Here is a 24,396-nt window from a genome sequence, read left to right on the forward strand (position 1 = left end):
AGATACAGTGTTTGTTTGTCTTTGCACAAACAAACACTGTATCTGGAAAGAAAAAAACCAAAATTTAGAAACAATGACTTAAATTTCAAAAATAGTGACTTAAATTTCAGAAAAAGTGACTTAAATTTCAGAAATAGTGATTTAGATTCCAAAAACAGTGACTTAGATTCCAAAAACAGTCTATGTTTTAATCTTTGATTGTTTCTTTTCTTTCATGCATCAGTTGATTATATTTAAGAAACATGGTGCTTATTTTGCTTTGAATCCAAATACAGTGAATTTCACTATTTCTTTTCTAGCTTACATTTAAGAAACAATGTGTATATTTTATTCGGATCCATAAATAGTGACTTAGATTCCAGAAACAGTGTTACTTAAAATCTAGAAATAGTTTATTTTTACAGTCTAGAAACATTGACCCGTCGTTATTATTGAATAGCATGTAGATCTTAAATTTATTTTCTGGAGAAACAAACGATGAACTCCACTGATGAAGAAAAATTGAAAAACAGTACCTCGAATTCACTATGAATGATAACGACGATTACATTTCAACGAAATAATACAAAAGATAAATTAAATAGCATGAAGATCTATATTTTTGTTTCAATGAAAAAGAAGAAGGTATGCAAAACAATGATGAACTCCTTTAACGACAAAAATCTGGAACTCAACCTAAAAAAGTTATGGGTAAAATCGACAAATCATAATTTATTATAGTTTGACCATTTTTAGCTTTAATATGGGCCTTGTACTAATCATTAAACTAAACTTATAACATGATTCTTTTTATTAAAACTGAAAAATTTCAAACCATTTTCATTAGTTTTCGTTTGATTTTTGTTCGTTTTTTTTTTTCCAAGTTTTCTGATCCTTTAGATCAAAGCATACAAATCTAACCGTTGAAAACCAACGGCTGATGCCTCACGCAATTAAAAAGTAAAAACCAACGACAGTACATAACAGCGCAACGGCTGAATCTGCGGCCACCGCGAGACTCCAATTTCAACCGCCGCAAATGGCTCAGTATACTCCAACCATAAACCCTCCCAAAGCCCTAATCCCCAAGCACTCAAATCCCGATACCTCTTTCTCTTCCTTCTCAACATTCACAACCGCAAAACCCAAATCCATTAACTTCCCAAAATTCTCCATGTCAGTCACGGCGGCCCAAAACCAGCAGCACTACCAGCAACCGCCGTCCTTGGAAGCTCTGATCAACGGTACTCGCAAAGAAGAGGTGCTTGGCGTTATCAAGAGTTCGTCGTCTCACTGCCTTTCCGAAACCAACCTCCACCTCACAGTTCCTGGCCTCAAATCCAAAATTAGAGGCAAGGTATGAAAAACCCAAATAAAAAAAGATGACATTTTTTTATTTTTGCTTCATTTGTTTTTCATATATTTGTTCAATGCCTGTAGTGGATTTTGCTTAACAAATAACTTGGGATTTTGTTTCTCAAGAAACCAACTTTTGGGTTTTTTAATTTAAATGGGAATAGGAGTAATTCTCTGTTTTACAGGTTAGAGATGTTTATGACAATGGGGATTATCTAGTTATGGTTACGACGGATAGGCAGAGTGCATTTGACAGAATTCTTGCTTCCATTCCCTTCAAAGGACAGGTGTGTTCCCAGTTCATTCCCCAAAGGAAGTAAATTTCTTATATGTGAGTTTTCTGTATTGCGTTTAGTTGAATTTGTTACGGGAAATAGAAACAGAATCATCACACAATTTTTTATCGAAAATACAGTATTCAATACATGGTTGATGGATAACTAGTAGTAGTATCTGAAATCTCATTGTTTCTATGATATTTAGGTCCTTAATGAGACAAGTTTATGGTGGTTTGACAAAACTCAACACATAACTTCCAACGCAGTTGTTTCGGCTCCAGATGAAAATGTAACAATTGCGAAGAAATGTTCTGTTTTTCCGGTTGAGTTTGTGGGTAAGATATTAGATTCATTGTGTTTAGCACTTTTTAAATTAGCTATTTATGCATCTGCCTAGTCTTTCGAGAGGTATCCTATATTTTCATCTTCATAATTATGGAGGAAAAGTATAATAGCTTAAACCTTTTTCTTTACTTCTTCTCATAATTATGAAGGAAAGTATTTTAATTAACACTGCAGATAAAATTTTGGCGATGATGATGTCATAATAAGTTTATAACCGAAAGCCATGAGTTTATTGGCTTGCTCTTTTTTCTGTCACGTAAAGTTAGTAGTTGTTGAGTCAAAAATTTCATACGTTCATTAAGTTATAAAGTCGTTACACTACTTTTGCTGCTAATTTTGCAGTCAGAGGTTTTGTGACGGGAAGTACTGATACGTCATTATGGACGGTCTACAAAAATGGTGCTCGAAATTACTGTGGCAATGTACTTCCAGATGGTGCGCTCTCTGATTATTTATTTATTTTTTTAAATTTTAAAACAAAATTTTGTCTCATTGTTTATTCATGTTCTAGGCTTGGTAAAAAGCCAAAAGCTTCCTGCAAATATACTCACACCGACAACTAAGGCTGCAGATCATGATGTTCCTGTAACCCCAGATGAGGTTTGCTCTCTTTGATATCATTTGTTATCTAACTGGGACAAAAAGGGAAGGAGAAAAGAGTATCGTAATACTAATAACGGATAATCAATTTGTGCTGTAGATGGAACTAGGTCATTATGTTGTGCTGGATTTTCTAGTGGGTTTGAATGTATTAATATAGCTTCATGCAATTTTCTCGCAGATAATTGAACGCGGACTAATGACTGAAGCTGAGTATGATGAAGTAAGCAGGAAAGCACTAAGCTTGTTTGAGTATGGACAGGTAAATTGCCTTTCTTCTTATCGTCTTACTGGAATGAACCTCTTAAAATGTTATATCTGAAAGCATATTGAGACAAGAGACGGCTTTAAAAAAATTCTTTTAATCAGTTTGAAAAGTGTTTAATTTATTTCCCCTCTTGTTTCAGTTTTTTTTCGTTTTTCTGGTTCCTTATTGATCATGTAGGGTCACAACTCTTTGTTGTATGCTTTGATCTTGTCTTTAATTTTGTATTTGGTGTACTGCTTCCTTTACCAAGGATTTTGTGTGTGTGTGAGTGTAAGTTTATCGAGCATAAACATTGAGCAATCCAAATAAAATTGGCCAAGGTAACCAGCTGTATGTTTTTGTGGGGAATTATCATAATTGAGTACAGATACTGACCGAGTCAAGTTCTTGACTGTCAGCCAGGCTTACCAGTTATACCATTTATTTCATGCTGCAGCGTGTGGCATTGGAACATGGCTTGATATTGGTAGACACAAAATATGAATTCGGAAAGGGCCAGGATGGTTCCATTCTTTTGATTGATGAGGTTTAGCTTTCTCTTCTGTAAAGTTTAATAGTTCTCTCAGACTCATAGTACACTTTTTCAAAGAATGTAATGAGAGTTGATTTCCACTCCTTTCCATTGTAGGTGCATACACCTGATTCAAGTAGATATTGGATTGCACATACTTATGAGGAGCGATTTCAGAATGGTCTTGAACCCGAAAATGTTGATAAAGTATGCAATGCATTGATACTGTTATGTTCTATTCGCCCTTTTAATCTTATGATCTTATAGACAAATTACATTTTGTCTGATGTTTATATCTTTAATTTTTAGGAGTTCTTGAGGTTGTGGTTCAAAGATCACTGCAATCCTTACAAAGATGAGGTAGGCACATGAAGTTCAATTATATTTCTTTTTTTGCGTTTGCATGTGAAAATTTCAAATCTCACTCTTCTGATTCAAAAATTTAGGTCCTCCCTGATGCTCCTGAGGAACTTGTTTGTGAACTAGCTTGGAGGTATGTCACTTCTTTACTGTGCCCTTATCATAATTTATCGTGTACTCTATTATAATGCCTTCTACATGCTTCATGGATGTAAACAAGGAGTGTTAACCCGGCCAGCTGATCCAGCAGGTCAGGAGTGGGTTGCTGTAGGCTTGATTCGAGCCACTTAAATCCTAAAATACTTGATAAAAACTACTAATTGACTTGTTAGAAATTTGTACTTGGTAATGCATTTTATGATGGAATGTCATCTTAATTGAAAGACATCTGATTTTCCTACGTTGTTGATGAGGGGTTTGTTAGGGTATTCTGTCTAAGCAAAACATGGACGGGTATCTGACGGTAGTATGTATTGTCCTTTAATCCTTCGTCCCTCTGCTCATATTGTGATTAGGAATGTTTTGCTGATGTCAATTCATCCTTCGTTCCTTCCTCCCTCGCTTTCCTGGGTTTCTCCTCCTCCCCTGTCTGTCTTCCCCTTCAATCTAAATGGTGTGTTAGTTGCACCGGATTGTCTCGGACTGGACTAGCTGCAGGGACTAAGCTGGATTGGATTGGCTTAGACCAAGCAGGATAAAAATAGTGAAGTGTTTGATGCAGTGTTGGACTAAATCTCGGACTAAAATATTTTAGTCCCAATATTTTATTTTTTCCATTTTGCAATGGAACTAGACTTTGTAATTTGCTAGTATCCTAGAAAACTTTGCCGTATTACCCTTACCCTCTCCCTCTCAACAAAAAACATCACCCATAGCCTCTGCACATACCAAACTGATTCGAATTTCACCTCCAGTTTTTCTGAAGTAATTTGTAGTTTGTAAAAACCATGCCATTTCCGATGAGATCCAACCGATTAATATTGATTCTGAGAATTTGATTGAGCCAAGTCGGGTCAACTCGGCGCAACCCATCTTCAAATCGCGGCTCAGGAGGCTCTTTGACCAGCAGTTCCCGAGCGTGCTTAGAATATCCTCTGCGCAGGAGAAGCCGACTGCTACTGAGTTGCCGCCGCAGCAGCAGAACTACAGTACCAGCAGGATGGAGCAACTGTCGCCATCGCAACCGAGTTCGAGCCGAGCTCGGATCTTGGCCGAGCAGAAAGAGAAGAAGAGAGAAGAAGAGGAGAGAGAAGGAGGGGAAGGGGGAATTGGCGAGGGGGAATGATGGTGGCTCTCGGTGTTTGTGAAAACATAGGAGCAGAGGAAGACGCGAGGGAGTTAGTCCCCGCTAATCCCATGGTTCTCGACGGGTCTGCTAGTGAGGGAGTTAGTCCCCGCGAGTCCCTTCTAATCTCATTAAACTTAGTCCCGGACTGTTAACAAGCCAGCGAAAGCTAGTGAGCTCAAACAAACATACCCAAATAGAATTACCCTTGCCCTTATTGTACCTACTACTACTACTAAACTGATATTATTCTTTGATGACAGATACATTTTCCTGTACGAGACAATAACAAAATCAAAATTCAAGTTGCCCACCACAGAGGTAAAAAATAAACATACTTAATTTAACATGTTACGAGTATTGTGTAGAGATTATTGTAACATAATTTTTGGCTTTTTCATTCAGGAACCAATACATGATCGGATATCACGAAATGTTGCACAGGCGTTGTCATCTCTGGCTCGATAACTTCGTAGTGTGAAGAAGAACAAATTTTGTACTGGAATTGAGTTCCCTTCTTTTCCACCCGAAAGAGGAAAGCATCCGAAATGATTGGATGCAGTTCGTTGTGCTGTTTCATGGATATTGTCTCTAGGTTAGGGGTTTAACCAGTGGCTTGTATCCATCAATAGGCTAGGTAATACTGGGCATAATTAAGCCAAAAGCATTTTAAGCTACCATAAGCTTTGCTTAAAGTGTGCTTGCGTACTTACATGTCTTGAGTCCTTATATTATTGGTTCCTCCGTTACAATAACAACCAAATTAACCTTGTTTTTTCTGACCTAGTACAAAATCGACATTATGAGTAAGTAGCCTTTTATCACAGTGATAGAAAGGAGTTGAGCTCGTTAAGCATGTTCATATCTAATTTGAGAGACTTAAATAGACTTAACGGATACTTATCCAAATTTTTTCACCACGAGGCTATTTTCCGATTACTCTATTATCACGGAGATCATTAATATAATTTAGCCTTTTATATTTGTTTTTGGACGATTATCTCTCAAATTAGATGTGCACATGCTTATTTCTTTCCCAAACTTGATATGAATACAAGTTTTATAGGTAATTAAGTTTCTAATTCCATCTATTTAAAGGATTTATTTCTTGTTGAGGAACAATGTAAGCATGCATAATGTCGATTTTGTACTAGGTCGTAATTTTGGGCATGAATTCTAATAGACTTCACCATGATGGTTTTAAATCCGATTTTTTTCACCACAAATGCTATCTTTCGATTATCCTATTAGCACTGGGACTATTAATCCAATTTAGCCAATATAAGAAGTAAAGTACTTTTAAATTCACATATAATTAAATTCATACAAAAAGGGCACGTGAACGCTTCTGGGCCAAATTTGCAGATGAAAATGTAACCGAATGAGCAATAATGTTTCGTTCAAACAATTCACAAGCACCAATTGGCTTAATTAGCATTCAAATGCAGGACTACTAGGAAATTTCTTGCACGACAGAAAAACTCACGACGACTTTGTAATTTCCACAAAAACACAAGCATTCAAAATTTGGTCATCCTCTTGACGAAATAAGGACCATTTATTGTTCTTTGTTTCAGTGTGTGCCGGCAATTATGAGTGCATTCACCAGGAAAGGGGAGGACAAAGAGAATGTTGCTGAAGAAGCTCGACAGAACCTTAAGATCTTGGAAAGTGCACTTGCAGGAAAGAACTTCGGAGGAGGAGAAACAATTGGCTTTGTGGACATAGCTGCCGGCAATCATTGTTCTTCGTTACTTAAACCTAATTGATACCGAGACCCTGCCACTGCTCAACGCTTGGTTTGGAAGAGTTCTCGGGGCTCCTGTTCTCAAACAATGCCTGGCCCCTCAAGAAATATTGCTGGAGCACAAAAGAGGCTTTCAGGCTTTCACAAGATCTTGACAGCTCCATCAAGTTGAAGAGTTCGATGGCATCTCTCACTGGTCCCTGCATATTTTTATCACCAATTCATTCACAAAACTGGTTATGTACGAGGAATAACATGGGCATCAGCTCAGTTCAGGATATCATAAACAAATAAATAGGTAAAATACGAGTAAAATGCTTGCATTTCAGCAGCGTTTTAAAGAGATAATAGCAGGGAAAATTAACCTTAAAGTTCATGAACAATGAGAAAACTGGAGAGACTAGGATCAATGTTTCTCTCCCACTTTAAGTAACGAAGAACAATTGCTGCTTTGAGTTTGATTCACCCACAAACAGTCAGAGAAGCATTAAACCGTCCCGTGAGCCTTCACAGGAAGCCTAAGTTACCATGCAGAACTGTTTACCATAGTTAGTAAATTCGCATATAATACGCATATTATAAACATATTTGTATAATTAGGTTTGAATGAATAAATAAATATTAAAATTAAAAAATACTTGCCGAATTTTTCAAGGTATTATTTTAGCAAAATTGCCGAATAATACAGGTATTCACGCACTATACCTGCTTCGTATTTTACTAACTATGCTGTTTACAATTATAGTCACACCCTGAAGGCTTGAACAAGGGCAGAAGTCTCTTCATCCATCTCGACTTTGTCCTCCTCCATCATCTTCAGGATGTCAGAGGCTGATCTCTGAGCAGAAAGGTGCATTCTAAGCAGTGATTTGTATAATGTCAAACTTGCAAAACCGAATGAACGTATAACTCTGATATACCAATTTGCATCCTCAATGTTCCCATGCTTTTCGAAATAATCGGCAAAGGCCATTACAGTTTCCTCCGATGGCCTCCAATGACAATCTTGCAACATACGAAACCCTTTTTTCATCGCTTCAACGGCTTTGTCCATGTTCTGGTTTTTCAACCGTCCTTCCATAAGGATCTCCCATGTCTTATAATTTGGTTGACCGCCTCTCTCCAATGTGTGTAGATGCAATGCCTCAGCTTTCTCAGTCATTCCATTCCGCATATATGCACCAAGAAGGACGTTGGAGACTCGAATATCATAACTAAAGCAATTGGACTCCCACTCCATAAAAATCCTCTCGGCTTCCACAATATCACCTAACTTCACCAAGCACAACAGTATCTGCATGTAATTGGCACATGGAATTCTCCCAGCTACCGCTTTACTAGCTTTCCAAAGTCGCAGAACGTCCTCTTTACAATTTAAAGACGCATATTGTGTAATGAGGAAAGAATAACCAAGGCGATTGCAATTAGACAGCTTCTTTTCAGCACTTCTCAGGGCGAAACTGGCTTTCTCAACAAGCCCTGCCTTCATATAGATACCAGCTAAAGTAGACAGAGTGCTCCATCCAACCTCGACGTTGTTATCATTCAACATTTCTTTATAAACCATCTCCACCGAACCAAAACCAGATAGCTTTGCATTCGCATTCATCCAAAGGTTATAGGATAAAACAGTTAAGGGTATCTTGTTTTTCTTCATCTGCTGTACAACAAGGGGCACTTTCCCATATTCAGATGTGGACATATACAGCTTCATCATCTCGTTATACGGGTTAGGGTTCACAATGAGCCCCAACCCGCCAAGCTTCAGCATGAGCGCCTCCGCTTTCTCCGTGTCTCTCTCCACAACATAACCATGAAGAAGGGGGAGACAAGCAGCTTTTTTTGAAGCAGTGCTAAGTTGCTCAAAATACTCTTCAGCTTCCAACATACCATTCACATTTATGATTGACTGCAACCTCATTGCATTATCACCCGGCGACATTCGAAAATCGCTTCGGGTTTCCATCCATGTTAGCACCTGATATCATCATAAACACAATCTACAAATTCAAAACTAACCCCATTCAACCATGGATTATGCAACGCTTCTCCTTCTAAATTGACAAAGTTTCCAAATTTTTATGTAAAGATGGAGGACTTCAACTATAAAAAATCTGCAGAGTGTCCTAATTTACAAACTTTAAGAACATTTTGAGCATACATGAAAAAAATTGAAACCTGGAGAGCGTGGTTGAAGCGCTTAGACTTCAGGAGCTGAACGGAGACGCGGCGGAGTTCGAGAACGGAGACTCCGTGGCCTCCGTCGACCCAATTCTGAATCACGGTGGTTGCGCTCCGGTCCGGTTTTCTCAGCCCCAAAATCTTGCTCTGAAGCTTGCCGTCCCTGCGCCTATCTACTGGCGAAAACGAAGGCGAAGACGAAGAGCAGAGAGATGACAGCGGCCTCCGCCTTGCTGAGCTTGCAAAATGCGGGACCCATCGTCTCACGCCGGCGAAGATTTCACGGCCAGCCATGGAAGTCCAAGGCGGCGGAATTCACAGCAAGTCTCTGCTGGGGTTTATGGAAGAGCAAGGACTGTACTTGGTGGGTCCCAGTCCCAGAATATGTTACGCAAAACGGCACCGTTTTCGTGGTTTTAAAGACTTAAACCCCACGGGCACGCAAAGTGTTGAAACAAAACCCCGTCGGTGGCGGGTGAAATAACCCGAATTGGACCGTCGCTCTCGCTTTCCGATTCTTCTTCGTCTCGCAAATTGCAAACAAAAATCCCAAAATTAAAGTATTTGGAGCTTCATCGATCACAGTAGTCGATCCAAACACCTCTCGAAAATGCGAAGCTCAAGCTTCCTCGGCCTGGTGAGCGACGCGAACTCGATCACTGATTCTGTTATTCTTCATGAATTTTGCTTTATTAGCGGAGTTTATATATGTATTGGAAATGCAGCTTCGGAGGCGGCTGGTGTCGTCAGTGGCGGCAGAATCGCCCATTGATCAAGCAGATTGGACCCGGAGCCTCTCCTCGCTCAGTGAGGCATTTTATCGAACACCTGGTGAGCTTTATCAACTTCCTGTTCTTACCCGATTGTTTTGTGGTTAGGAGAACTCCCAATCGGTCTTAATTTCTATGATCTTTGAACTTAGGTTCGAGCTCCGGCGGGTCGGTGGCTGGCTTGGCTAGCGCATTGGGAATTCGTTATTTCCATGCCTCAGGTTTTCGCACATTCTCTCTCTCTCTCTCTCTCTAGCAGGGAGTAGGAAACAGAATCTTTTGGGTTTCTGGCTTAAAGTTGATATCTTTGCAGGGTTTTGCCGAGCAGCTGAACGAGATTATTATGAGACTCTTGGTGTTTCGAAAAATGCAAGCCGAGATGAGATTAAAAAAGCATTTCGCACGGTCAGTTTTATTTTCAGTTGCATGTATGTAGTTCTATGAAGGATTTTGGGTGTAATTTTGAGGTCTGGTTTGAATAGAAGGAATGCCGTGGCGAAAGCTATTACATTGCATATAGTATTCACCATATACATTGTAGGAACAATGTTGATAATTTAACATGTTAATTCAGCGTCTGGTTCAGTTTAAAATGCATTTGCTTGTTCGAAAGAAAAAAGTTCTGGTTGGATGTGGACTTGGAGGAACTTTTTCGACACAAATGAATATTGTACGAAGTATTAAGTTGGAATGTAAAATGTGCAATAATGCTGATCATGTCATTTCCCTTTTCGTGTTTCTTTCCACTCTTCTTATCTGATTATATAGTAACTTGTTGCGTAATTCTCCATGATAAAAGTATCTTAATTTTTTACACTATTATGAATGCAGCTTGCCAAGAAATACCATCCAGATGCAAATAGGGACAATCCTTCTTCTAAAAGAAAATTTCAAGACATAAGAGATGCCTATGAGGTTTGACTTGTGGCCGGGTTGCATTTTTCCCAAATTCTGTTTCTGTATGAATTTTTCAAACTGGTCACCCTGCTTAGTAATCCCATAATTACCAAAACTTGTAATATTTTTTAAGCAATCATAAATTTTGATGTGTAGGATTTCCTTTAATCTTATTTTTTCATTGTTAAATCCAGACTTTGCAAGATCCTGAAAAGAGGGCACAATATGACAGGGTAATAACTCCGTCTCTCTCCGTCTCTCTCTCTCTCTCTCTCTCTCTCTCTCTCTCATACCCACACAAACACTACACATTGTTTTAGCTAGTTTTTGTAGTAAAAAAGTTGAAAATCTATTTAGTGAGTACTCATCTTTGATTATTCTCCCTTTTTTTCAGTTTTTATTTTTCTTGTACATGGAAGAAAGTGGTGTGCATGTTGTGCTTTTTCCATCAAAAGTTTAATAGCTTCTTTGCAATAAAAATCCTTAATCCCATATACTGTTTTTAGATCTAACTCAGTTGTTCTTTCTGTCCAATGAAGAAGCGTTCAAGTGGGTCAGAAAACGTAGGATATACAGCTGGAGGTGCAGACGGTTTTAGGTATAAGAATCAGAGTCACAGTACTGCTGGTGCAGAGGGGTTTAGATATGGTTTTGAAACTAATTTTTCCAGTTCATTCCATAAAATATTCCAAGAGGTATGTCAGTGCCTGTTCTATCATCAAACATAATTGCGGCATGTTGAAACCATTAATCTTCGTTACTCTGATAGACACTTGATACTGCAGATCTTTGAACATGAGTTTGATCAAGTTGGATCAAATATCCAGGTAAGCTTGGTTCGCTTATGGTCACACTTCTCACGTGGTTCACCTTCTGTATTTCCAAGATGAAATGATTAATGTTTTTAATGTGTTAGGTGGAGTTGTCACTTTCTTTCTCTGAAGCTGTTAAAGGATGCACAAAGCATCTCTCTGTCAATTCATACGTTCCCTGCGATTCTTGCCGTGAGTAGCTTAAATATTTTAAGATCTGATTGTGGGTTTTAATAGCAAATCTCTAAATATAGCATAGATCTCAAAAATTATCATTGTGTCTTTTGAAAACTTTCGACCATAAAGATGACCACTATTTATTTACTCTTTTATATGGAAGATTGGTAATGGATTTCTCTTATATTCTTTTTCTTTAATATAATTTTATATTATTTGGTTGTAAAGAAATTAAGAATCATGGCTAGTGTTTAGCATAAATTCTGTTGCTTAGTCGTAGAAGGAACCACTTTTTTGGACTCTGATATTTCCCATTATGTGTGACTATGATATTTCACGATGGGAAGTGTGTTGGAATTTCTCATTCTTGTTTGGTCTGGAATATGTGTCCCAGTTCAGGGGTCTGGCTGGACATCGGGGTTTGTGTCTGAAATCCAGGGTTTATGTTTGGGATGTTGTGTTCAGTTTATGAGGTTTAGGTTTGAGTTTGTCGTGTGGGATTTGTGCATAAGGTCTGATTTTTGCGCTCTAGGGTCCACGGCTTGGGCATCTATGGACTTGGGAGTCAACTGTTAGGGTTTCGAGGTTTGGGTGTGATCAGAGTCCAAGGTTCTGGCTATTAAAGTCCAATTATCTTTGAATTCTGGATTAACAGCTGTCTTGGTCTACTTTAAGATAAGATTTTGAACTTCTACAATCCATTTTAAAGTTCCCTCCCCAAATCACAAATCTGATCTTAAGTTCCCAAACAAAGTATATTCTAGCGACATGCTATCATGACCTAGGATAGAAAAGAACATGTGTGAAAGAAGAAATGACTGTAAACTAGAACCATTATGACAGAAAAATTGTATTCGGATGGCATTAAGCAAAACCCTGCTATCAGGAGAGTGACGAATAACTCCGCTGTTTAATCGGAATGACAAACAATAATTCAAACAAGATTATTGGCGAAAAGTTTGCACACATCTTTGGATTCATAGTTTTGCATTGTTTGTTTTCATGATCAATTAGTCCCCTGTTATAAGTAATTTCTCTAGTACCTTATATTTCATAATGCAGATGGGCGTGGCTATCCACTAAATGCCAAGACGAAAGTTTGTCCTACTTGTAGAGGTATTGGGAGAGTAAGTCTTAAAGATCTACACTGATTATGATTATGGGAATATTTCTTCGAAAGGGAGTCAGTTTAAGCAGATGATTATTTTATATTTTTCATTCTACAAGTGCGACAAATTATTAACTACAATAGTCTGTTCTGACGTTTAATCTCCTACCAGGTTACAATTCCTCCATTCACATCAACATGCAGTACGTGTAAAGGATCCGGCCAAATAATCAAGGTTTAACTTGAATCCCAATGAGAAGAGTATTTTGGTAAATTGATTGATGCAAATAATATTGTTGGTGTTTAATTTATCTACCTGTCGCAGGAATATTGCTCGTCATGCAGAGGAGTAGGGATTGTTGAAGGTGTTAGACAGGTTGAAGTTTCAATACCAGCAGGTTGGTAATAGATTGTTTGATTTGATTAACGGGGGTTGAACAATGGGTTTTCTGATCAGTATACTCTCCCATTTGTGTTACATAAATATCATTTGGCTATAGAGTACTGGTATCGTATATTTATATGGGGAGACAGAATTAGAAGGTCAATTGAATATAAGTTCAGAAAACACGGACAATCTTGTCAAGAATTTATACAAAAGAAGCTGCTTTGCTATGCTTGTTTGCTATTATGTATGATAATATTTGGTTTACTCTTATTTTTAATTCTATCTCCAGTGGAAAAAAATGATATAACTGTAGACAAACATACTGAGTGCACTCAATGTGAAACTGAGTGCCCTGGATTAAGAGAGGGTAGATTCGAGTCATCATGATGTAGCAATGTCCAGATTTTATCATATGTTGTGATTTCAAAATTGAACTTTCATAATCTCTCTATCTCTCTCTCTCAAATAGGTGTGGAGTCTGGAGATACAATCAGCATTCCAGAGGCTGGGAATAGTGGGGCACGAGGAAGTGAGGCAGGCTGGCTATACATTAAAATAAAGGCACGACTTACTCTATTTCTTTTATAGCATGTTCTAATAAAGTGTTGTGGAGGACTTAATACTTTGCTTGCCCTTAATAAGAGGACAAGCTGGAATTGTGTCAAGCTTCTGGAATTTTATCACAGCATATGATTATTTGAACTTGATCCAATGAAGGCTTGCATTCAAGTGACCAATTGTATAGAAGCTAGTATGGTTGCGAATGTGTATCCTGATATGCCTTGTCAAATTCCCTTTCTCTTTGGTGTAGGTTGATGAAGATCCTATCTTTGCTAGAGATGGTGCAGATCTTTATGTGGACTCTAATATTAGCTTTACACAAGTGAGAATGATTCCTTGGTTTGATACGCCTAACAGCCACCTTATTTCCACATGATGATATACTTTCTTTTGGCAACTTCTGGTGCTTTCCTCTTAGTATCATATGATGTTATATTTTTGTCTTTTTTCTTTTCCAAATTTTCTTTTAGCATCCTCATTATTGTTTTCTTTTCTCTTTCTAAAAACTTAATACTATTTCTTTTGTCAACTTCCATGTTTGCTCTAACTATTTATTCGTGCCCAAAAAAAAAAAAGGGATAAAGTATCTAACGCAAGTTATTTTCCAGTAGGCATTGAAGGCAATTTTGTTGTCCTATTGTCCCATTTAGATATAGTGTTTCTACAAGCGTTAAATATTACTTTTGATGCTGAAGTTTGAATATTTCAGGCTATTCTTGGTGGTACGGTTGAGGTACCAACTTTGTCTGGGAAGATAGAAGTAAAAGTAAGAGTTTTCTCTTTATTCTAACCTCCAGTATCTAAATAACTTGAAACTTTGTTGGCAATACTTTTCTGTGTAGCCACCAAATAAGTGAGCTTTGTTAGTTCTGTTAGGCAACTTGATACTTTATGAAGTACGCCCAACTACATGGCATGAGTTTGGGGTTTAGGGATCTTGAATTGGATACATTGGATGTGTATGATATGGTCTAAAGCTGAGTATAAGATGCAGAGTAGCTCTGGAGTCTTCCCATCCTGCTGATATTTGAAAATAAAATTAATAAATTGTTAAGGTCAGGAATCTAATGTGTTGTATGCCACTCTCAGCATGATTTTTAAGTTCTTTGTTTCTTCCGTGTGGGCAATATTGAATTTTAAATGAGGATTTATGTACTAAAACAAATACTAAAGAATGAGAGGTAAAGCCAATATGCTATATGTTAAAAGAAACATATGTAGTTAAATTGGAAAACTGATCATTTATCGTTTGGCTAATCTTACAGCCGCCCTGTTCCCACTATCATGGCGGTCATTGTGGCAACGTTCTTATTTGTTTAGGGGCAGATTATAGTGTGAATTAGGCTGAATATTTATTTTATGGATTCAAATATTGGTGTTTCCAAGTGAGACTGTATAGCTGACTTACCATATAGATTGGCGTCTTCTTGGGATTGGATTTCAGTTTTGCCTACTGATTACTTTTCTCTTTCAATTCTGCTTGTCTTCATATTTCTATCTGTTCCACTTTCTTCTTGATCCTACGAACTGACTCTTCCTTGTAATCATGGACCTGTTAGATACCAAAGGGGGTTCAGCCTGGACAACATCTGGTACTAAGAGGCAAAGGTAACTAAATCATTCTTTTCAACTGCTGAAAATTTAGTACCTTTTTTTTTTCCTTGAAATTTGCTTAGCCATTATGTTGTTGCAGGACTGCCAAAACATGGTTTCCTAGTTAAGCATGGAGATCAATATGTGCGATTCCGTGTTAAATTTCCCACGTAAGCTGTCTTTATGATTTTGTATATCATATGTTTACGACTTAATATGATGACTTTTCCCTTTTTTGTTGTCTGCACATTGGTTTTGGCACTGTTTGCAAACGTACTACATTTGTAATGTGATTATTACTTGAGCCCTTTAGATCATACTGTGTTTTAATTGGTGTTTGTTTATACTTTTTTTTTCCCTAAAGAACTGTTTAGATTTATGAAAATGCGCGTTTGCACTGATCAAGTAAAAACTGAGCTACTTGCTGATTTACCCCTGTGCTCAAGTACCTAAGTTGAATTAAAATCAGCACCCACCTCTGCTTTGCTCTGTGAATGATTTGTGGCATTATCTGGCAGAGACTACTGACTAGCATACTCTTGGTTAAACTTGTAACTGGCCCACAGGCTTAAGGCATCACTGGAGCTCATACACAGTTCTGTCAATTTCTTTTCCTGGTGTTGGCTGTCGTATGGCTTCTAGATTAATGTCTACTCAACTACATATATAATCTTTAGAGACATTTAGAGGAAGTTCTTTTGTTGCATGATGAGTACATTTTAAGACTGATATGATGTTCTATATTACTGTAGTTTAACGAATTGTAGATCTGGGTTCAATGGTTTTTTGACGTTGCAGTTACTTCTACACTACTGAGCTATGAGAATGCTTTTATCTCATTCATCTTTTTTCTATAATAAAGTGAAATCAACGAACGGCAACGTGCTATATTAGAAGAATTTGCGAAGGAGGAAATTATTCATGGAGACGGTACTTCCAGTTCCACTGAAAGAGATTGGTAGGCCATTTACTCATAAAATGCTTGTTATATGATTCTTTTTTCCCCCCAGAAACATATATATTTTAAACAGTACTTAGTTGCTTTTGTAATGTGATAGTGTTTAAGCCACGGACTAGATTCTAGGTTAAGATACACGTATCACCCCTTTAGTTTCTTAACTGTTTTAAAGTTCCTGCTTTTCTAATATGAAGAAAATGTTAACCTCATGTCCTTAATTTGTGTCAGCCGAACCCTCTATTCATGTTTGTTAAATGTAACTGGTGGAAGGCATTGTAAAATGCTCATCCTGCGAATTCTATGTTCAAAACAGCTTGGTGGAAGTCAAATGAGCATATAGATCAATTGGCTGAATTACCGATTATCGGTGAATCTTTGTCATTTTCTGATAGTGATGATTATCTTTAACTGGATAACAGGCTTTATCAGCAGCTATCTACTGGTTGAACTTACAGGTTTCAGAGAATCCTTGAACGTGTTTCGAAGCCTAGGTTTATGCTTGAACTCTCGATATTCATATTGATTCTTTTGTTGCTGAACAAATCCATGGGGTGAATGCTGGCCCCAGGCAATTTTGATCGAGATACATAGACTTTTCCATTCTTCCGAGTTCTGTTAATTAAAGGTACCAATCTTCTCATGACTAGCCAGCACATTCCCCACCCTTTTATTACCGTCCATTTTAATCTGCTCAATTTGGTTGTATAGAAGTGCAACTTTGAAATCTCAAAGTTTGAAAATAATGATTGTCCAATTACTGGCTCAATGATTCTTTGGCAGGATGAAAGTTCGTACAGGTTAATTGGAGTTGTTGAGGATTTACATGAAGGAAATGTACATTGCAAATATTTTGGTGACCCATAATTGAAAAATATGATGCCCTGTTTAAATGCTTTAACATTCGATTGCGCAAGTTCGGGCTAGTATATATGAGCCCTTGATGAAAATAAAAAAGGTAATTGAATAAGATTGGTGCACGTGTTCATTTTCGCTCCTTAATTGACTGTAGCTGTCTAAGAGCCTCTTTCGGAATGCTTTTGTAAGAAACCCGTATGCTCGTAAACGCCTTTTTTCTAGATGCACAACAGAATGTTACTAAAACTCCGAAGGTTTGGAAAAGTCCCTTTGCATTGTCATGCATGCTTGTTAGATATGTTGAAACCTAGAAGTAATCCTTCAACCGCAGCTGGCTATCGTTTGGAAAAAAAAAATAAAAATAAATTGTCATCACTAATATTAATTAGCAACTTAAATAAATCGAAGAATTTGGTAATGCCTAAAACAATTTGATAATTTGACCTTAGTCGTACTAAGATTTGTTTTTCATAATTAATCAAGACATGCACACATAACTAGAGCTTATAAATTCTTTAACGCATAAAACGTTGGCTAATAATTTACAACTTATTTTCAACCAAAATATGAATACCAAAGGGAAATGATGATATGGGTGCTGCCGCCCAAACGACAGTGGTGGCCTTCCCCCTCGTTCTTAAACTCCAACTAGGGTTTGTGACTGCTGAGTAGCTAGGGTTCCCTGTTGAGGAACTTGTATTGTTTCTGGTGTGTCTTTCTTTTTCTCTGCAATTTCGGTTTCCATTTTCTTTTCCTTTTCCTTTTGCTTGTTGTGTTTTCTCTCGCCATAGAAGTAAGAGATAAATCCCCAGAGAGAGAGTGCAAGAGAGACTCCCTTTTCTGCTTGGAATTTTTCATGGTAAAAAATAACTGCTAGGATCTGAGTTACGGGGATTAAAGAAGCAATCACAATTCCAGAAAGCAAAGATGAGGCGCAGAAGATGATTCCTATGGCTCCCAGAAAAAAACCTTGCCATAATATAGCACTAAATACCAGCACCACATAGTATCTGGTTTCCCCAAGATCGAATTTTCTTGCTTCTCTTGGAATAACCTGAAAAAGTTGTAAATAAATTACACTATTTACCAAAGAATATCCTTTTTATATACCAATGATTTTCTATACACTCGAAGTAAATTAGTAGAAGTAAATTCTGATTTTTAACTTAAATGAGAAGGATGCTATTCCAACCAGCTTATCCAAGAAAGATTAATCTATCATAAGGGAGGATAATAAATCACGTATATACAATAGTTAAAATTTTATCAAATGACTTAAACTACGCTCATTTATCTTTTTATTTATTTATTTTTGATACACATCATGAGATTAAAATGTACAAAAACGCAAGCAAGATCTCATGTCCAACAAAAATCTTTTATATAATAATGATTAAATAATTAAAACTAACTTCTCAATTTTATGATATGGCTGATACAGTGTTGAAAATACATGCATGGTATCTAGTGTACCAATACATATGAACAAAAAAAGTAGAATAAAGTCACACTCATTAATTGATAGTTGGTACAATAACTTTAGATTGATTCAAAGCATGAAGTAATCGAATTTTAGTAAATCTAACTGAGGCATTTGTGGATTGGTAATTCCTTTTCAACTTTATTTTAGTTGATTACTCTCAGAACATTTATAATTAACCAATTTCCTTACTTATGTTAAATTTTAGTATCTTACATCTAATTCTCTATCAATTTTGGTCACATGACAAATGTTTGAGGGCCATAAAGTAATTTTATCCCTAATATGGACAACATATTGCTTTCTCCTTTTTCCGCTAGCTAACTCCGTACAACTTTTGTTTGATTTAGCCATTGGGGTCCAATTAGCAGTTGCATTGTATTGGCTTTTATGCCCAATTTACCAAAACAAAATTACCTTTTGCCCTAATACAGTTGCCATGTGTTGTCTGCGTGACCAAGATGAATGAAAAATTACAAAATCTAATAGCAAGAGGGAAATTGACTATCTATACAAGGAGGTAATCGACGAAAATTAAAATTCAGAGATTGATAATTCTGTACAAGTTTGAGAGTCAAATCAACAAATCAATGAATAGGTCAATCTAGCTCAGCACTCCACTATAATCAGGCTCTTTAATCCTTTTGTGAGGACTGACGAATGAGGATATACTCCAATTAAGGAAAAGTAAAAGGAAAACTTGTAGATTTTCTGTACTTTATAAACTTGAAAGTTGGCTAGCCAAAGCTTCATTATCTCCTCACAATTCTAAAGGCACTTTATAAATTTTTCGTACTTGTTCCACTTAATTAAGTAAAAAAAAATATACATGTATGTGACATCCCACATCGTCCAGGGGATGATCCTTATATGTATATTCCCATCCCTATCTAGCACGAGGCTTTTTGGGAGCTCATTGGCTTCGGGTTCCGTAGGAACTCCAAAGTTAAGCGAGAAGGGGGCTAGAGCAATCCCATGATGGGTAACCCACTGGGAAGTTGCTCGTGAGTTCCCAAAAACAAAACCGTGAGGGAATGGTAAGCCCAAAGCGGACAATATCGTGCTACAGTGGTGGAGCGGGCCCGGGAAGTGATCCGTCCCGGGCCGGGATGTGACATGTAGGTACTATATTAACTCTTTTTGGCTATACCATTGAGTAAAAAATATCCTTTTTTTATTTATTAACATTGTCATGATTTCATTGCTAAGGTAAAGGAGTGAGGATTCTTGCTGATTCCTTTTTGTGAGGATCTCAGAGATCCTCAAATTATATCCATTCATCGTACATTGTGCGGTTAGTTTTTGTTAGGTACTGTTTATATTCAATTTTAAATAAAAAAATTACAATGATTTCTGATCGCACGATGTTTGATGAACGGATGTGATTGGAGGATCCGGCGAGGATCCTCCTGGAAGGTAAAGAACCTAGTTGGTTTATTATTGAATAACAAGTTATATGAATAGCCACTTAGGACTACAATCTAGTGGTATTCCCCTTCACTGGTAAGTGAGAGGTCTTAAGTTCGATTCTCGCCAAAGGTGAATTTGAACTACATTATTGCTAGCCCACTCTCCCACCCCACCCCGTTAGTGTAGATAATATTTTTTGTTGAAAAAAAAAAAAAACAAGTTATATGACTAAATTGATTCAAATTTAGCTAAGTTTTTGTAAAGATAACATTTTAAATGTGACTTAAAAAATAGATGATTCTGATCACGTAATATTAACAAGTAAGAAAACACATTAACAATGAATTGAAATAGAATCTCCTATAAGGCTATAACTATGATTGTTGGATGAAGATAACTAAGGAGAGGCCAAATACAGCTAACCTTGAAGTCGTTGTCGATAAGCATTCCCACAGTGCAAAAAAGAGTAGCAAACAAACACATAACCAATTGAACCTCCAGAACCAAAGCATATGTAATGGTCTGCTTGGCCCTCTTGTATGTCAACTCTATCAACGGCAACACAAATCCATACAAAGCAGCCGCCGCCACCGTCATAAAAAATCCGGCAATATACTCCTTATTCGATTCCCCCTCTGGACGATCAGAGCTGGTATTCAACCCCAAAACAACGGCGCCAATAGTCAACAACACGATGGCGTTTATGGAGAATGAGGTGAACTTCTGCTTCACAAGAATAAAGGCAAAAAGGGCAGTGAAGGCTAGATGGCTAGCGAGGATTAGGGCTGACGTGGAGATAGGAAGTCGGGCAACGCCGTAGGCGTAAAGGTAGTCGTCCAGGCCGGTGAGGATGCCGATGACAGCGGAGGCTGTAAAGAGTGGGAGCTTCATGAGGAAAAGTTTTGTTGATGGGCCTTCAGTCTTGCGGCGGTAGCAATAAGCCATGGCTATGGGGATGAAGATGATTGGCCAGCCACCCGTTTCGAGCCAGCTCGAAAGCCAGACACGCTTGCCTCCGTGGATGAAGTAGAGGCGCATTACCAATGGACCTCCACAAGTGCCTACGGATAGAAGTGCGCAGCTTATAATGAGGAGGACGTTTTTCATGGCGGCGTTACGTTTTTCAACATGATCGGTTTCCATTTGCATCTACGTGAGGACCTAGCAAAGATGCTGAAATCTCAGGACCAGCCCGGTAATGAATATGTGTTTCTCTGTGATGTTAGTGTTTTAGATAGGAGTGAGAAAGAAATGATCCGGCTGTGTGGTAGTGAAATAATGGAGCAATGGATAGTGACACACGAGAGCGTGAAGAAAGAAAGGGAGTCGAGCAATGCTTATGTCAAGGTATAGCCCAATACGAGTCCATCAAGTCGGGTGAGAATATTGAATAGTCAATGACATACATATAACTTTAACTTGTCTCATTGAAAATTGGTTTTCATGAGTGTAATTTTCTACTTACATCTAACTGTCAAAGCTACAGAGAGACTTTATATTTGACTTAAATTTGTGATCATGGAAATGTGGACGTTTCTAATGCACACTTAAAATCTTGTGTGTCTATGGCTTATTTTTCTTTTTGTTTTAAGGTTGAGATAGCCTCTTTTTTTTTTGAGAGATGCTAACTACCTTTTCTTCTTATCTTGCCCTACTTGCCCTACTTGCCGTTCTCATTCATTTCTTGCCATATGGACTCCATTATTATAACTTTAAACTCTATTATTAATGTGTTAAAATTTTAAATATTTAACTTCCAAGTATATCCCCAATAAATCTACCAGCTCTCTTTCGCAACCCCGATTAATTTAACCGTTCCGCTTCTTCCCATCTCTTTTTTCTTCTTCTCTCCATCTCCCTTTCACTGATGGATTGCCAAAAAAATTGCAGAAAATGAAACCAGTCTTGAAACTCATATTTTCCTTCTCAAAATCAAACAATCTACCCACTCAGATCACACTAATCAAACTAATAGCTCAGACTTGTTATAAAAAAGTTATGGGCTGGTTGGTCGTTGGATGGGGAAAGGAGGAACATGGAGTCGTGCTAAGGCGGCTGGGTGGTGTTGCTTAGTGGTGGGCTTTATTGCTTTAAAACAAAAGCATTGAAATAAAATAATGATAGGATTAAAAGCACATCACAAAGTAGCACACAAATGTCCTATTGATTTTCCTTATTAACACTAAGATTTGTCAATTGTAGCATATGAAAATAAGGGTATTTCCTGCAGAAGATTGTTTTATCTAACTACTTAAAATGTCACAAAAACTGGATTACTGTCCCTACTGACCAGCCACCGAAAAATAATTATTAGACCGACTTATACTGATTTAAAGTCTACGAAATTTTATATGCAGACACTAGACACACAGAGCTACACTCACACAAATTTTAGGGATTTTTGGAGGTGATTTGCTATTTAAATTAAATCGAACAAAAACACAAGAGAAACAGATTTTAAGTAGTTCACAAATTAAGAAAAATGAGTAAGGGGAATTGCTATCCACCACCAAATAATCATACAAACATGTTATGTTTCATTCAAATTCCTTTCATTTCCGGATGAAGATGCTCAAGTTGGCTCAATGTTAGAACTCAACATATTACTCTTTTTTATGTGGTATGTTAAGAGAATGGCGTTTTCAACTTAACTTAGTCCTTAGCATGCAATCTAGAATGGCATGGTTATAGATTTAACAAGTAGAAATCATTAAGAACGAAAAGAGTTTGAGTCATCACAAGGCATCGTAAGTACTAGCGTTGTCTTACTTATGCTAGAAATTGATTCACATGTTAATCGCAATTAACAAGTACTACTCTAGAACATATGTAGGTCCTCATTCGACAAGGGTAGGCACACACATATTCATAGCATTAGAATCCTAGATATGCTTACTAAGTATGCATCCGTAGAAAACACATAAATAATTCATCAATGAGACGAGTAGTGAACCAATTTTCATCCATTCATAAAAGTAATTCAAACGAAATGTCATAACAAACTTGCAATCATATTCGGGGCTTCAAAACAGCCCCTACTACTAAAAATTAGTTACACATAATCCTTAAATAAAACCAAAAGAAAGACATGAGTTTGAGAAGATAAAACCAAAAGAAGAGCATGCCAAGATTTCCTCCTTCCTGTACTTCCTTCCCCAACGCAGCAGCCTTGCCTTTTTTCCTTCTTTTCCTTCATTTCCTTCCTTTTTTTTTTTTTTTTTTTTTTTGCTGCTGCAACCTGCAGCCTTTTTGTTCTTGCTTGCTGCCACAGTTTCTTCTCCATAACTCACCCCACTAACAGCCATTTAGTGATGACAATAAGTGAGAGAAAATGGTAAAACAATTGTAACTCTTTGAGCAGTCTTTATGCCAATTACTCCCACTTAATCCTCATCTTTAATTCCATTTCATCTGATATTTGAATAGGTGTCAGCTGGCTTATTCTTGGCTGCATTAGTTTTGGCTGCTAGTTTTATTGGATTTATTGCTTTCAATGCTTTCTTGTCAGTTATAAACTGCTCAGCCTTTTGGGAACCTTTCAATGTTAAAATAGCCATAACTTCTTTTAGAAAAATGATATTAACAATCCGCGAAATGCACCAGAAAATAGACATCCGTAGCTTTCCAAAAATATAAGGCTCATTCTCTAATTCGTTCTGAGCTGTCCGAAACTTTCTTCCAAAGTCAGCTGACCTGTACAGGCAGTTTTGACGAATTTGTTACTTAAAATCCCACTTGTGCTATTTTTCTTTTCTTTGCTTGACAAATCCTACAAAACACAAAAACAAAGTAAATAACTAAAAAATATAAGGAACTAACTAAGAAAAGACAAGTGAATTTGATATAAAATATATATAAATATGAGCTTATCAAATAATGATAACGTATTTGATCAATAAAAACGGAGGGAATTAAAAGAAATCAGGGGCATATATAGAAGTTAAATATCTAAAATTTCAACACATTAAATATAGAATTTAAAGTAATAGTAGCGTCTTTGTTAAAAAGGGGTGTTATACCCACCCTATTGTCTTAACTTCCCACCCACCTTATATTCCCACCCTCCATAAAAAGTGAAAAAAACACAAACTCTTTCCTCACCTACCAATATTCCCAAAACAACCCTACATATATATATATATATATATATATATATTTATGTTAGATTTAAAATAGTTACATAATTTTAAAACACAATTATTCTTAAGATCCTAGTTTAGTTATAACAATGGAGGATGGGTGCCATTCTCACTGACGTGAAATTGTTCTCATTATCTCTTTACACCCCAGTCAAACCGCCATCGACACCCCCAAAATCCTTAGCCCAACCGCACTACCCCCCCAAACCCCATCTCAAATGTACCAACACCCTTAAAAACACACCACACCGACACCCTGTTCCCCGCCTTGATCGCCAACCATCGCATTACCACTACGCCTTAATACTGTTTCGGTGCAGAATCTTTATCATTATCCA

The 24,396-nt window shown here is 37.3% G+C and overlaps 4 protein-coding genes across 10 annotated transcripts; 2 read left to right on the top strand and 2 right to left on the bottom strand.

Moving 5' to 3' along the window:
• Positions 1-768: 768 nt before the first annotated feature.
• Positions 769-5,761, top strand: LOC137749511 (phosphoribosylaminoimidazole-succinocarboxamide synthase, chloroplastic). Its single transcript, XM_068489613.2, has 12 exons — positions 769-1,336; positions 1,521-1,622; positions 1,819-1,948; positions 2,301-2,393; positions 2,470-2,558; positions 2,740-2,820; positions 3,263-3,352; positions 3,455-3,544; positions 3,647-3,697; positions 3,784-3,830; positions 5,246-5,303; positions 5,388-5,761. Exons 1-12 carry the CDS (start codon positions 1,019-1,021, stop codon positions 5,448-5,450), a joined length of 1,212 nt encoding a protein of 403 aa, XP_068345714.2. The 5' UTR covers positions 769-1,018; the 3' UTR covers positions 5,451-5,761.
• A 579-nt stretch (positions 5,762-6,340) lies between these two features.
• LOC137713993 (pentatricopeptide repeat-containing protein At5g27460) lies at positions 6,341-9,204 on the bottom strand. 3 transcript variants are annotated; one of them, XR_015956450.1, is made up of 4 exons: positions 8,908-9,204; positions 7,435-8,707; positions 7,095-7,247; positions 6,341-6,929 (listed from the first exon to the last, which is right to left on the bottom strand). XR_015956450.1 is itself a non-coding variant. In XM_068453359.2 (2 exons), exons 1-2 carry the CDS (start codon positions 9,202-9,204, stop codon positions 7,475-7,477), a joined length of 1,530 nt encoding a protein of 509 aa, XP_068309460.2. In that variant the 3' UTR covers positions 7,337-7,474. The 3 variants fall into 3 exon arrangements, 1 of the variants encoding a protein (XP_068309460.2); XR_011065349.2 differs by having other exon boundaries at positions 7,095-7,265; XM_068453359.2 differs by lacking the exons at positions 6,341-6,929; positions 7,095-7,247 and having other exon boundaries at positions 7,337-8,707.
• A 132-nt stretch (positions 9,205-9,336) lies between these two features.
• Positions 9,337-17,141, top strand: LOC137744907 (chaperone protein dnaJ 1, mitochondrial). 5 transcript variants are annotated; one of them, XR_015956453.1, is made up of 20 exons: positions 9,337-9,547; positions 9,636-9,741; positions 9,833-9,901; positions 9,994-10,085; positions 10,512-10,595; positions 10,772-10,810; positions 11,117-11,272; positions 11,363-11,404; positions 11,494-11,581; positions 12,629-12,693; positions 12,847-12,909; positions 13,000-13,072; positions 13,532-13,623; positions 13,874-13,945; positions 14,333-14,389; positions 15,183-15,231; positions 15,317-15,386; positions 16,079-16,174; positions 16,594-16,799; positions 16,955-17,141. XR_015956453.1 is itself a non-coding variant. In XM_088685413.1 (19 exons), the coding sequence occupies exons 1-19, from the start codon at positions 9,521-9,523 to the stop codon at positions 16,727-16,729; spliced, it is 1,440 nt and encodes a 479-aa protein (XP_088541539.1). In that variant the 5' UTR covers positions 9,337-9,520; the 3' UTR covers positions 16,730-16,940. The 5 variants fall into 5 exon arrangements, 1 of the variants encoding a protein (XP_088541539.1); XR_015956451.1 differs by having other exon boundaries at positions 16,630-16,799; XR_015956454.1 differs by having other exon boundaries at positions 11,120-11,272.
• A 298-nt stretch (positions 17,142-17,439) lies between these two features.
• Positions 17,440-21,215, bottom strand: LOC137709447 (purine permease 3-like). The gene is made up of 2 exons (XM_068448540.2): positions 20,343-21,215; positions 17,440-18,083 (listed from the first exon to the last, which is right to left on the bottom strand). The coding sequence occupies exons 1-2, from the start codon at positions 21,066-21,068 to the stop codon at positions 17,667-17,669; spliced, it is 1,143 nt and encodes a 380-aa protein (XP_068304641.2). The 5' UTR covers positions 21,069-21,215; the 3' UTR covers positions 17,440-17,666.
• Between the last annotated feature and the right edge of the window lie 3,181 nt (positions 21,216-24,396).

Source organism: Pyrus communis, chromosome 15 (genome assembly GCF_041283825.1).
Source record: "Pyrus communis isolate YQ-2024b chromosome 15, ASM4128382v1, whole genome shotgun sequence".
NCBI lineage: Eukaryota > Viridiplantae > Streptophyta > Magnoliopsida > Rosales > Rosaceae > Pyrus > Pyrus communis.

Coding starts and splice junctions, on each gene's coding strand:
- LOC137713993 (XM_068453359.2), bottom strand. CDS start 9,204: ATGGCTGGCCGTGAAATCTTCGCCGGCGTGAGACGATGGGTCCCGCAT. Junction 8,708..8,907: donor GCTTCAACCACGCTCTCCAG/GTTTCAATTTTT, acceptor TGATGATATCAG/GTGCTAACATGGATGGAAAC.
- LOC137744907 (XM_088685413.1), top strand. CDS start 9,521: ATGCGAAGCTCAAGCTTCCTCGGCCTG. Junction 11,582..12,628: donor CGTTCCCTGCGATTCTTGCC/GTGAGTAGCTTA, acceptor TTCATAATGCAG/ATGGGCGTGGCTATCCACTA. Junction 15,387..16,078: donor TTCCGTGTTAAATTTCCCAC/GTAAGCTGTCTT, acceptor TCTATAATAAAG/TGAAATCAACGAACGGCAAC.
- LOC137709447 (XM_068448540.2), bottom strand. CDS start 21,068: ATGCAAATGGAAACCGATCATGTTGAAAAACGTAACGCCGCCATGAAA. Junction 18,084..20,342: donor TTATCGACAACGACTTCAAG/GTTAGCTGTATT, acceptor CAACTTTTTCAG/GTTATTCCAAGAGAAGCAAG.
- LOC137749511 (XM_068489613.2), top strand. CDS start 1,019: ATGGCTCAGTATACTCCAACCATAAACCCTCCCAAAGCCCTAATCCCC. Junction 1,949..2,300: donor TTTTCCGGTTGAGTTTGTGG/GTAAGATATTAG, acceptor CTAATTTTGCAG/TCAGAGGTTTTGTGACGGGA. Junction 2,559..2,739: donor TTCCTGTAACCCCAGATGAG/GTTTGCTCTCTT, acceptor ATTTTCTCGCAG/ATAATTGAACGCGGACTAAT.